Source organism: Bos indicus x Bos taurus, chromosome 4 (assembly GCF_003369695.1).
Source record: "Bos indicus x Bos taurus breed Angus x Brahman F1 hybrid chromosome 4, Bos_hybrid_MaternalHap_v2.0, whole genome shotgun sequence".
In the NCBI taxonomy this organism is placed as follows: Eukaryota; Metazoa; Chordata; class Mammalia; order Artiodactyla; family Bovidae; genus Bos; species Bos indicus x Bos taurus.
In genome coordinates this window covers 82540218-82554683 of record NC_040079.1, presented here as the reverse complement: position 1 = coordinate 82554683, position 14466 = coordinate 82540218, and the positions used below count along the sequence as shown (strand labels likewise).

At 34.3% G+C, this 14466-nt stretch overlaps 1 protein-coding gene across 1 annotated transcript in view; it reads left to right on the top strand.

Moving 5' to 3' along the window:
- The window catches only part of SEMA3E (semaphorin 3E), a 275421-nt gene that overhangs the window by 202033 nt on the left and 58922 nt on the right, over positions 1 to 14466 (top strand). The window contains exon 5 of the mRNA XM_027539839.1: positions 10249 to 10342. Within this exon, the coding sequence (XP_027395640.1) occupies positions 10249 to 10342 (94 nt within the window). The remainder of the gene's footprint in view (positions 1 to 10248; positions 10343 to 14466) is intronic.

Genomic DNA, 14466 nt, shown 5'->3' with positions numbered 1-14466 from the left:
TAACAATAACTGAGATAATGGGAACAACCTACTTGTCCAATAGTTGAATGGATAACAAAATTGTTAGGTTGTTGCCATTATCTCGGTTATTGTTAATAATGCTTCAGTGAACATGGAAGTGCCTGTATATTTTTGATCTATTGTTTTTGTTTTCTTTAGATATATACCTAGAAGAAGAATTGCTGGATATACAGTAGTTTCACTTTTAATTTTTTGAGGAACCTCCTTACTATTTTCTATATTTGATGTACCAGTTTACATTCTCACCAACAATGCATAGGGTTCCCTTTGCTCTGTATCCTTGCTAAAACTTGTTATTTTTAGATTTTTTGATAATAGCCATTTTAACAGGTGTGAGGTGTTATTCTGGTTTTGATTTACATTTTCCTAAGGATTAATGGTGTAGGGATCTTTTCATATATCAATTGGCCATCATATATCTTTTTGGATGAATTTGTTTGTTCAGATCTTCCACACATTTTTTTAAAATCAGATTGTTTGAGTTTTTTCCTATTGAACTGTATGAGTTCTTTCTATATTATATATATATATATATATGCTTATTATATATATATAGTCAGATGCTTTTTCTGAATTTATTTAGATGATCATATGACTTTTATGCCTCCTTTGGTTTCTGTGGTGCATCATATTGACCTCAAATGTTTGACCATTCTTATTTGATCATTTTAATGTATTATTGAATTTAATTTGCTAATATTTTGTTGAGGATTTTTGCTTCTAAGTTCATCAGGCATACTAGTCTATAATTTTCTTTTCTCATGCATTTGTCTGGTTTTGGTATCAAGGTAACGCTGGCCTTACAAGACAAATGTGGAAGAGGTCCCACCTCTTCTGTTTTTGAAATACTTTGAGAGGGGTTGGTATTAATTCTTTGACTATTTGGTACAATTTACCAGTGAAGCCATTTGGTCCTGAACTTTTATTTGTTGGGAGATTTTTTGATTATGGATTCAATATCCTTACTAGTAATATATCTGTTCAGATTTTCTGTTACATGATGATTCAGTCTTTGCAGGCCATATGTTTCTAGGAGTTTATCCATTTTTTCTAGGTTGTCCAGTTTGTTGGTGTGTAATTGTTCATAGTAGTCTCTTATGATTCTTTGTATTTCTGTGGTATCAACTGTAATATCATTTTTTCATATATTATTTTATTTCTTTGACTTCTGCTTTTTAAAATTAATGTATTTAAATATTTCTCAGTTTGGTTTATCTTTTTACAGAACTAGTTCTTAGTTTCATTGATCTTTTCTATTGTCTTTTTAGTCTCTATTTCATTTATTCCTGCTGTGATGTTTGTTATTTTCTTCCTTTCACTAACTTTGGTTTTGTTTGGTCTTCTTTTTCTAGTTTCTTGAGGTGTAAAATTAGATTACTTGAGACTTTTCATGTTTCCTGAGGTAGGCATTTTCTCTCTAATCTTCCCTGACAGTTAGGCTACTTTACTTAATTTTATGGGATTTAAAAGGAGTAGCATGAATCTGCTTCCTAAATTCAATATTTTCTGAATGATTGGAACATAGGCTTCTGAAATGTCTGTGGAACTACTCAAATACACATCATCACAGTGAGGATAATGCAGTGAGGATAATGCTGCAAGAGATTTATAGCATAGGCCATGGGAGAAGTTTTGCTTGAAGTCTTGGGGAGTATCAGTGAAATAATTTTTCAGCATCCTTTGGTCATTATTAGGAGTTAGTATTGTAAAGAAAATGAAGGATAAAATTCTCTTTTCCCAAAGGGAAAGTGTAATCAGAGCTATGGATGTTTTTGATGCAAAAAATTTTAAAGATGTCAGCTCATACTGCTGGAGTTTTGATTGGATGGTGAAAATCATAAAGGATAAAGCATTTATCAAACTGTGAAGATTCTGAACTACCATTCTAGAAGTTAGACTTTATTTCATGATAATGAGGAGGCACTAAAGATTTTACAGAGGGAGAGTGACATGATTATTTTGAAGAAGATGATGAGGAAGATGTGGGAGACATGAGTGATGCTGTTTTCTAGTAAAAGCTTCAAGACAGCATTGTAATTACAATTTGAAGAGTATTTGCTTCTAGTACTCTTAGTACAGCCTACCATACAAATCCACTAGGCAGAGATATCAGTGTGGAATTTAAGATAATATTGGCATATGATGAAGGCACGTAGAATGAGGGGCAGAATGGAAGTAGTAGTTAAAGGATGCACAGAGGGGGGTAAAGATGATTTTGCCTTCAAATAAAGGTTAAAGCAAATCTTTTTAAAAAATTGAACACAAGACAGTTGAGTTAGAATTTTACTTAGATGTAGTACATAATTTTAAAAGATTTTAGTGTTTTTGCAAGCTATTCCAATAATATTTAAGGAAATAAAACCTTTGAACATGTAATTGAATAAATAAATACTTTTCTTCTTTAAAACAGTCTTAATATACATTTTAAACCTTGATTATACATTAAATATGAAAAAAAAATAGCCATGCCTGGCAACACAAACATACCCATACTCTCCTTTTACAGTGGCAGGTAGGGTAATACTGTCAAATAATATAGAACAAGAAGACACTCGTTGAGACTCGCAAAAACTCATCTTGCCTGTGATTCCTCACTTAGAAAGTAATATTTGTGAACAATACTGTTGACCCTGTCTTAGTTTACAGATTTATTTTGAGGATGAAACAATATATGGAAGAATATTTATTAAATTTTAAAGTATTTTACAAACATGCATCATTTTTGGGAAAAATGTAAAGAAAAAAGTAATTAAAATGCAAAATTAATAGCTTTAAAGTCAAAACATTTACTTACAACTTCGCAAAGAGTCGGACACGACTGAGCAAATGAACTGAAATGACTCACTCCTTTTTGCAGTTTTTTCAACTTACTTATTTAGCCTTTGAGAAATGTTTCATATTCTTTAATAAATGATTTTATTGCATGGCAGAAGAAAGGGAAAAAATAAACAATATAGTGAATCACATTCAAAATTAACTTGTGATACAGACAGTTGAATAGCTGTTTTTTTTTGTGAAGAATTTAAGTGCCTGTTATGCTATTTATTTGGGGGTATTTTTGTACCGAAACAACCTTTGTTGATGGATACATGAGTGTGAGTCTATATATTTTGCTTTTTTTTTCTATTAGAATAGCTAATAAAACAAGTGATTACTTGTTTTATCTTGTGTTCATAATGTTCTAATTTACTTTTGACATCTTTCAGGATATCTCAGTGGTGCTGAGGGCAAGAATAGTATTAGTTCACAAAGCTGATTTATTAATGAGGAAACTCTCATTTCATTTAATTGACATCATGTTTAACACCTGATTATGTAGTAACTCACACCTATTGATAGGAGCTTATAGCAGGATTTCTGGGTTTTGAGGGCTCTTCTCAAGACCTAAATGAGAAAACTCTCCTGGGACAATGTAGCCTTTATTCTTTACAAACATTTTTCAGAGAAACACATGCATCTGCACACATTGGTAAGCTAGGTGTCCTGCTTTTTCTCTAGCACACAAGGGTCTATTGAAAAACTTCTCTGTGTTACGCTGAAACAAAAAGTGCTGCCCACATTGTTAATACCAGCGATGTCTTGTAAGTTTAAGCCGCGTAACTCAAGCAGAAATTCCAGCTGTTAAAACATAGATAATGGAAAGCCAGTATAAGTAGTGACCAGCATTCTCAGTAGGGTTAAACACCAGCATTACACATTACTTGAACCATAAACTCGATTGCTTTGGGGTCATTGACAAGGTCATCATGACTCAAGTTTTCTTGTTGGTTTGCGTGCTGCAGTTTACTTCATGGAAGAAAATTATGCTACTTGCTTCTTAGTATTTTATTGGATTGTACACTAAATTTAAGAGCACAGTGAATCCTCAAAATAATGTGAAAAAACTTCATTCTTGAATTTGTAGCTAATTTTGAAGTTAGCTTGACCCATGCAAAACAAAGCAATGAAAGTTTAGAATTTGCCTGTTTTCTATCATAACATCAATACTCTTCTATCTATGGTAAATTTTTTTCCTTTTAAAAATTTACACATCTCAGTATAAAGTTGCCAAAATCATATATAGAATTCTGAGAAATTAAGATGACTTGGATCAATGTATTTTTCTGTTACATGTAACTTAAGACAAAGAAAGCCTTTCCTCTAAAATCATGGAGCATAATACCAATTAGTTCATTAAAAACTATTGTCAGGTTGGTTGTTAGATAAGAATTAAGAACTCAGTCTTTATTGTCATTTCAGTTTTGAAGTTTCATGACGATATACCACAGTATTAAGAGAACACCTTTCCTCATTAAAAAAGTCATGTGGAAAAGGGGAACCTTATCTAAGAAGTAACTGTACCTCCATGTCACACCTTCATAGTACTTCAAATTACATGCTGTCATTAATAAGATCTTTGAAGACAAAATAAGTTGTCTCTAGAATTCTTCAGTATTTGATATTATTTTTAATGACTGTCATATTACATTAAATTATATTATATTCATCCTAACCTTTAGTATATTAACCCTGGCAAGAGTTTATCATAAACTGTCAACATATTTCTGAAAATATATGATCTTCAATAAATAGCTGAGGAAAAAAAAATATGTTTATTTTTCCTTTAGTTGTTTTAAAAATGTAGTCACGTTTACTAAAGCCAAAGGCAATCAAAATACAGAAAAAATAGAATGATGATAGTGCTGTATGCAAAGCCCCAAGAAAGCATATACAACATTGTATAACATTATAGTTTGTACAGATTGTTTAGTTTTCAATCAACGTGCCTATCCACAGCTATGTTTTGTGAATTGTTTTAGATCCATTAGAAAATAGACAAAGAGCACACAGCAAAGGAGATAAAACTAGAAAACATGAACAGTTGGGCATTTATTATGCGTAAGATATTTTATTTGATACAGGGAATCAAAGACAAATGTCATATAGGCAGTTTCCCCAAGGAGGCCTCACAAACCAGTAGGGAAGAGAATCAGACAATATAATACAGAGAAGTAAATGACATAAAAGAGGGATTTACATGATGCTTCAGGAGGACACAGAAAGGGAAAGAAATCAATGTTAGGGCAGGCAGAGGAGTCAGATCAGGATTCTTGAAAGTGATAAAATGCCCACACAATATGTGGAAAATGCATATTGTCTGTGCTGAATTTTTAATATTGTGTGGGCATTGATATCCTAAACACATTAACGAGCCCAAGTAAGATGAAAAAAACTACAAGCAATCAGAGTGGTTGGTACTCAGAATGTAAGAGGAGCATTTTAGAGGTGAAGTACTTTTGCATAAAGTCCCTATGTAAAAACTCTAAGGGCTTTAGACTTTGTTCTCTAGAGACTATGGGAAGTCAATGAAATATTTTAAGTGGAGAGTTGATAGGAGGAAATTCAGAAAGAAGTCTTTGGCTACAGAGTAAAGGATTAATGGCTGGGCCTGGGGACATTGCTCAGGAAGCTGTGTTAAAATTAAGGTGGTGATAAGTGGTAAAGGCATGAATTAAATAAGTGCCATGGTGTGGGCAGCAGCATCAAATATCACAGATAGATACAGTAAAAAAAAAAAGGGGGGGGGTTGGAGAGGGAAAGTCTATCAGGGGTAATTTTATGAGACCAGTAGACTGATGAGGCTTGGGGTTTGTTTGTTTGCTACTTTGTTTTCTGTTCTAAGGCCAAGACCTGGCTTAGAAGAAATTGATTTTTTGAATAATTACATAATTAATGGAAACTGATTTTCTCCATCAGACATAAGGTGTGAGATTGTCTGCTGATTGTCAAGAGAGATCACAAGTCAGGCTAGCTGAGCATATAGCTACTCAAAGGAGTTATAAAAGGACATGACCAGGAAAACATATTAATACATTCCTTGGCAACTTTGAGGTCTGAGCTAAAAATCACTGATTGTAAATGATTGCTTTATATTTTTGAATGGTTTACTATAGCAGCATCACTATCATAGGTTTATAGAAATAGGGAAGGTAGACTCATGGATGAGATACTAGGGACAAAGTGAGAGCTGAATAAGAAACAGAAGATGAGAAGGGACCTTTATATTTTGGGGGGAAAAAAGGGTTTCAATTCTGTATTGGATAAAAAGTATTGTAATTAATCATGTAAAAGAGCTGGAAGGATGAGAAGCTGTATGGAACAATATCCTCATAGGAGCTTCATTTTTTTTAAAGGCTGCTATAACAAATTACCACAAATTTAGTGGCTTAAAATGAAACAGATGTTTTATCTAATAATTCGGTAGGTGAGAAGTCTAAAATGATTCTCCTGGAATAATATCAAGATGTCAACAGAAATGCATTCCTTCCATAAGATTTAGGAGAATCCATCTCATTCTTTTTTTCAGCTTCTGGAGAACCCCCCACATCCTTGACTCATGGCTTCCTTCTTCCATTGCCACAGCCAGCAATGAATGGCAGGTCTAATTTTCCCCACACTGCATCACTCTGGTTTGGTTCTTGGCTATCATCAACAAATCTCTATTTTTAGGACTCATATAATGACATTGGGCTCACCTGGATAATTCTTGGCAGCATCCCTATCTGGAGGTTCTTAATCATATCTGAAAAAGCCCTTTTGCTATTATGCAAAATGAGATATTCATAGGTTCCAGGCATTAGAACATGAACATGAGGCTCCATAATTATGCTGAGTATGGGAGCTATGACTTAATTAAGGCGTGGAGGCATTGAAGCCTGTTGTAAATTGAATGTGGTCTTAGCAGTTTACTTATCATGAAATGGGCTTCCCTGATAGCTCAGTTGGTAAAGAATTTGCCTGCAGTGCAGGACACCCTGGTTCAATTCCTGGGTTGGGAAGATCCCCTAGAGAAGGGATCAGCTACCCACGCCAGTATTCTTGGGCTTCTTTTGTGGCTCAGTTGGTAAAGAATCTGGCTGCAGTGCCAGAGACCTATGTCGGATCCCTGGGTTGGGAAGATCCCCTGGAGAAGGGAAAGTTTACACACTCCAGTATTCTGGCCTAGAGAATCCATGGATATGGGTATAGTCCATGGGGTTCCTAAGAGTTTGACATGACTAAGCAACTTTCACTATCATGAAATAAGGATTTCAGAAGGCATGGTGAAAAGTTTTTAGAGAAGCAATAAAACTAGACCAGATATATAGTTTCAGTAATCACCTTATCTCCAGTAGAAATTAACTTTCTGAACTTGTTCATCATTTATGATTTGTTCAGTGGAAATCTCATACTTGTTACCAACAAAGAGTGATGTGACAAAAATAGGAGTTTTGAGTATGTTCGTAAGAGGCAAACCATTTTTAGGTTTGATTAAAGGCAATGACACCCCACTCCAGTACTCTTGCCTGGAAAATCCCATGGATGGAGGAGCCTGGTGGGCTGCAGTCCATGGGGTCGCTAGAAGTTGGACACGACTGAGCGACTTCACTTTCACGTTTCTCTTTCATGCATTGGAGAAGGAAATGGCAACCCACTCCAGTGTTCTTGCCTGGAGAATCCCAGGGACGGGGGAGCCTGGTGGGCTGCCGTCTATGGGGTCGCACAGAGTCAGACACGACTGAAGCGACTTAGCAGCAGCAGCAGCTTTCACCATAGGCAGATTTTTTTGTTGTTGTTTTTACCATGTCATAAAATATTGATTAGGTGTGAGATAATTTTATCTTCTGACTTTTTCTGGCATTGCTTTGTCTGTTTAACTTCTCTAAATTGTCATCTAATTATGCTTTAAGGTTGTGACTGTACATAAGGTGCTCAGATAAAATTTACTGAGGCCACAGCTGCGATGAAACTATTTACCTTGTATCAGCAAACAACTGAATCAGTTGCACAGTTGTGTCCAACTCTTTGTGACTCCATGGACTATGTAGCCCGCCAGGCTCTTCTGTCTGTGGAGTTTTCCAGGCAAGAATACTGGAGTGGGTGTCCATTTCCTTCTCCAGGGCATCTTCCCAACCTAGGGACTGACCTATGTCTCTTGCATCTCTCTCACTGAGTGTCAGGTTCTTCACCAGCTGAGCCACTAGGGAAGCCCTCATCAGCAAACAAGGCTAAATTCAAAATAATGGGAATGTAAGGTTGTGTGTGATCATAGCCGTACTTAGACTCTCAAGTCATTCACATGAAAAATGTCAACCCTTCATTAGCTTTTATTATCAGTTATTTTAGTCATAGTATTATAACAGCCTTTGCTAAAAAAGAAAAAAAAACAACTGGGAAACACATTTTTGTTACAACTTCATTTAACTTAGTAATTAAAAAACAAAGTAAAAAGCAGGGATACAATATTATTGTTAAAGCACAGAGATTTAAATAATATTGACAGAATCTTATACTTCTAAAGAAAGGTATGTTCTGATTAATAAAAAACTATAGAACTTGTTGTACTATGTACTGATACCCTAATTTAGTAATTAAAAATGTTCATTTAACAACTAGCCAGGTGTGGGGACAGGGTCAAAGATGGTAGGGTCAAAGTGATAAGACAAGAGTTACAGAACTTTCAGGTGTTCAAAACAACACTTCATTATTTTGTTACAAGTATTATAGACTTCAAACACACATTACATAGTCTTCAAATTTAAAAAGTATGTATCACAATTTACAGCTGGACATCCATCACATGTACTAGCTTTGTTCATAGTAATGCTTCCTTCAGTTCAGTTCAGTTCCTTAGGCCCACTTTACTTCACACCAGAAGATGTCTGGCTCTAGGTGAGTGACCACACCATTGTGGCTATCCGAGTCATTAAGACTTTTTTTGTATATTTCTTCTATGTGTTCTTGCCACCTCTCTTAATCTTTTCTTAGCCATTTCTGTCCTTCATTTGCCCATCCTTGCATGAAGTTTCCCCTGGTATCTCCAGTTTTCTTGAAGAGATCTCTAGTCTTTTCCATTGTTTTGTTTTCCTTTACTTCTTTGCATTGTTCACTTAAGAAGGCTTTCTTCTCTCTTGCTGTTCTCTGGAATTCTGCATTCGGTTGGGTATGTCTTTCCCTTTCTCCTTTGCCTTTCACTTCTCTTCTTTTCTCAGCTGTTTGTAAGACCTCCTCAGACAACCACTTTGCCTTCTTGTATTTCTTTGTTCTGTAGACTTTGCTTCATTTCCAAAGACAAGACAAGAAGTTCATAGGGGTCAGGTGATCTCTGCACTTACTAGAAAAGTCTTGGAATGGCAGGATCAATGACTTTAGAATATCAGAGAGAAAGAGAAAAGTTGAATAAGAACAACAAGAAAGGGACAGGATAGATAATGTGGAGTAAATGAGCTGGTTATTGGGAAGTCAAGATGAAATTGTAGAAAAGTGTATGCAACCTTCGTAGGGTCCTCAGAACTTTGGATTGTGTACAGATTCATGATTTATAGATGAGCAGAGCTATTTATAGATGCTGCAACGGGCAGTGTTGGCAACATTCTATTGCAAAGTAGTTTTTCCCTTACAAAATTTTATATATTGACTTTTATTGTCACTTTGTCAAACTACATTTTTTTAAACTGAAGGCACTTATAGCACACTTAATGAAAATCAATTATAGAAATACCCATTAATGAGAATTTTGAAATCTGAGAACACTTAGGAAAAGTCCTGTAGTTATACAATTACACTAGGAACCAATAAAGCTGTAATTTTCTAGAATATATTTTCAATATCTCATTTGTGTGAAATATTGTTTATAATATGGCATCAACTTCCACACATATATATCCCAGTGATTATTTATGTAGTAATCATTCTGTAAATTATTAAATATTAGATGTCTTTGCAAAGAGAATGTGATGAGGAATAAAAATGATTGAAAATAGATATTCCAAATTATTGACAGAACATGTTATATTCTTTTAGAGATTATTCAAAAAAAATCAATAATGGCTTTTGTGTAATAAAACCCATGTCCATGTTTATCAATGAGTCTCCTTTTTACTAACTTTTTTCCCCCCATCAAGTCTCCGTTTATTTGAAATATTTAAGTGACATGTCAACATAGCTAATACTGTGTGATGAAATGATGAAAATTGTGAATTTCAGCACCTGCATCCTTTTTGAGAAGAGTGATAAAACCACATGGGCCTTAAAATCCACATATTTATAAAATCCAGTTTGTTCCTAAATTCCTTGATGTTTCTCACTGGAGCCTTATTTACAGTACTTGTTTTGTAAATAATCAAGGTTGAATATATTTTTTTCTGAGAGATTAACTTCTTATTAAAGTTGGCAGATACATAATGGTTTTTCTGGTTTTCTGGACAGGCTCCCCTTTTTCACCTGGAATCGCACAGATCTGAGAGAGGAAGGGGCAGATGTCCCTTTGATCCCAGCTCCTCCTTCATCTCTACTTTAATAGGTAAATTTCATGGCTACAGACATCAGGTAGTATCATACTGATTATGAAACTTTTAGTTAGAGTCTTTGGTATTCCTTCATATACATTGCTGTTTCATAGTTATTTATTGGTGCTGGAATCAAGGATATTAATTTTCAAGCCATGTTCACTTGAGCTAGCTTTACTCGTGTAAGTACAGTGCTATGAAGTTACAGGGTATGTCATCCAGAAAACACAAATTGTCAGTACCTGATAGAAGGTGTTTTGTATTTTCATTTATTGTTCACAAAATACAATTATGTAAGTACTTTATAAAAATATAGATAGAGAAATTAAACTATTTTAACATATGCTATTCTTTCTGTTTTAATTATTCTTTATGGGAACTTCTAATAGTCTTTTCCTGGTGCCTTTCTCTGTATCAGTAGAATTCAGCAGAAAGTCATCTCAATTTAGAACTTGAGTCACTTATTTAGATTCCGGTTATTTTAAAATGTAAGCTATAGAGGTTGACTGACTCAAACTGTGTCCACATTGGAATAATAGAACAAAACTGGCCATGTCAGATCTAGTTTTCAATTGGGTTTCAGTTAAATTAGATGAGATTCATGAAAACCTCACTTAAATCTCAGAATAAGACTTTTTCTTTCCCCACTGATGAATCATCAAAATATGATCAATCAGTGCTTTATTTAGAGTTGATGCAAATGTTCCTGGATATTCTAGAGACAAAACATTCCCTGAATTTACTCCAGATAGTTGATTCTGATTGGCCTTGCACCCCATTCCCTCTACCCCACCATGCCTATCATGGTACTCACGTCCAAATAAGTACAGCTTTTATATATACGTATATTTACTCGTAGAACAAAAATCTTGTTAGCTTTAATCAGTAGGGATGTTTAATTTACTTGTTTCATAATGCATCTGCCTACAATGAGGGAGATGTGGGTTCAGTCCATGAGTCGGGAATATCTCCTGGAGAAGGAAATGGCAACCCACTCCAGTATTCTTGCCTGGAAAATCCCAGGGATGGAGAAGCCCGGTGGGCTACAGTCCATGGGGTCGCAAAGAGTCGGACACGACTGAGCAACTTCACTTTCACTTTCACTTTATAATTTGAAAGACCTGTTAATGAGAATTTCACAAAGTAATTAGTTCTTCAGGAGCTTTAATAAAGAGTTATTTTTAAAGAATATAAAATTTTAAAGAAAATACTAAGATATCCTGAGTTCCTTGACTTACCCGTGTGTGTGTGTGTGTGTGTGTGTGTGTGTAAGCACAGTATGAAGAAGGGAGATTTTAAACACGTGAATAGAGTTGCTTAAGTCAGTTTGGACTTAGTTGGAATCAAGCCTTAAGAGTTCCACTTTTGGAGAATGCCAGATCCACAAGTGTTAGAAATTCCTAGTAGGTTGGCAGCATATGAATTAAAATATATGCATTTGATAGACTCATACAATTTTTCTAATGTTTTTATTGATTTTTGTCAGTTCATAGACTTAAGATTTGAATATGTCTGGAGAAATGAGACTGTCTTATCTTTCTTTTACCATACAAGATATCGCACAGAAGAGTCTCCTATGAATATTCTTGTTTAGTTGCTGACTCTTTTGTTACCCTCATGGACTGTGGCTTGCCTGGCTCCTCTGTCCATAGGATTTCTGAATGAAATATAAGTGTTCCTAAACAAACAAACCAAAAACAAATTAGGGGATAGTATTCACAAGAACCTTATAAAAGGTATTGAAAGTCAAAAATTACACAGTAGGCACTCCTTCTCTGGTAAAATCCTAAAACAATTAGAACACCATTTATTTTTAACATTTTTTTTTTAACATGGTTAAAAGTAACTTTTTTTTAGCCATCCTACCACTCTCCACTCAGCCTTTCTGAAGCTTGTTTATGCGTGAAACCAGAAATTTAAAACTGAATTTTTTAAGAGGGGAAATATTACTGGAGGGACATTTCCAAGTGAGTTTCACTGGACTTCCAAATCGAATTACACTATGCTATGTGAAGTGTTTGCCATCTGGGTGACTGTTTCACTTATTTAGAAGAAAAATCAAATCTTGAGAGTCCTCCAAGCTAAACACAAAAGTTATAGTATAATCCCTCCAAGGAGAAGAAATAAAAATATAATTCTTCTAATTTATCCACTAGCTTTCATCTCAAAGTACCTTTGAGAGATCATTCACTTACTGTGGATATGCAGCAGCCACTGGGGTGGAAATCTGATAACCTTTGTGAGCCAGCAACACTTTAAAAGACAGGAAGTAGAAATAATTCACTCAAATCAAAAAGCAGCAGGAATTTGAGTTGGAAAAAATGGAGCTACCTGAGTTGGAAATTGGCAGTCTCGGTGCAGCTTACTCTTGACAGGGAAAGAATGCATTAATGTGGTATTTTATGACCATATATGTTCTCTACTGTTGGGTTAAGACAGGACTTCAGCAAAAAGATGACCATGGTTAGACCATTTCTGCTTCTGTATTAATTATAGGTCACACTTAACTTTTAATGCCTGTTCACATTAAGATTTGCTTTCATGATTTAAAAAAAAACCAACAAAAACTCTGTAACCATACTCATAAAACTAACAAGGCCCTGAAAGAAAAAACATGCTCACGAATCAGAATTTCTCATAATATGTTAACTTCAGATACAAATTTCATTTTATTTAACTTAAATTCAGTTGACTTAAGATCACATGGAGTAAAAGCTTACTGAAAAACCAAATAAGGAATAAACATTATTTGCTAGGTGATAGACAAGTTAATGAACACTTTATTAAATTTACAGTCGAATTTAGAATGGAAACGTTAGTAACTGAAAACGATTCTGTGTGAAGCAAGATTTAAGGAGTAAAACAAGTTCCTTATTGAGCCGTGTTCTGTATGTTCAGAAGCCAACCAAGATGAAATCATACATTAATTAGGCTTGCTTTTTAAACCCTACTTTGGATTAGCATAATTTATCATGGTGGCATATAAATTCACATCACAGGTGCAATATTTCTGTATGTTTAGCCACATTTCCCCCCTACTATGATCATTAATATTACATATAAAAGGGTCTTAAATAAAAATCTGAAGGCAAAGCATTACAGTCTGGTTTTAAAAATAGTTTGTTGAAACAATGAATTACTTAGTAAATTGAATTGCTGTATTACTTGTCTGTACCTTTCGAGTCAAACAAAGATACTGAGAACTTACATTGCCACTGAAAATTATTTGCCTGCCACTAAAAATTATTAGGTTTGCTGGCTGGCCAACCAAAATTCAGGAAATATTTTCATTGTGTCATATGTCGTTTTGGTCAGGAAGTAAAACTATTAGCTGGCTTCTTTATTTTTATTTTTTTTTTTTGCATCAGTTTACATTTGATGTAACATTGCAATATTCTCTTTATTAAGTAACTTTGGAATTTCTTTGATAGTTTGTCCACTCAATTCTATTGCTTTTTTTTTTTTTTAATTTCATTCTGACTCAGATTTTTATTGCCAATTCTAGGTGTAATTTAATACATACCATACTTGAAGTGCCTAAAGTATGCTAATGTACATGTTACTAATGTTTGGGGGAGAACCACTTTGATTTGTCAGGTACCTTTTCACACTTTGCTTTGAAAGTGTTAGCTTTGTTGTTAGAATTTTTTAGGATACTTTCAAGTTAAAGACACAAATTTTATGTCAACAAATAACCATGAATATTTCACAGTCTCTGAAATTTTCTTTCCACACTTTTTACGTCCCATGTTACATTTTTCAGCAAATAAGATTATACAGGTTTATAGTACTGAGATTTTCTTCCCGCACTTTTATCATGAGACCTTTGTGGATATATCCCCTCGTTACAAATTCTGTAAACTAAAAGTCAATGTCGATTGAAGGAAAGGGAGTCAGAATTCATTCAGGGAAAATTTAAGTGATTACTTCAAACTCTTACTATTATTAAAACTTTTTTATAAATAAATGCTTCTATTTGATTAACTATATATTCAGGGTAGAATTATAAATGAATAATTCTGGCACAAAATAGGACTTCATAAATATTAGAAAAATAAATGAAATCATTGAGATGAAGATAAAATATAAGTCTTTATGATTACAATCTCTGTAAACATAAGTGAATGTGAGGATTAAT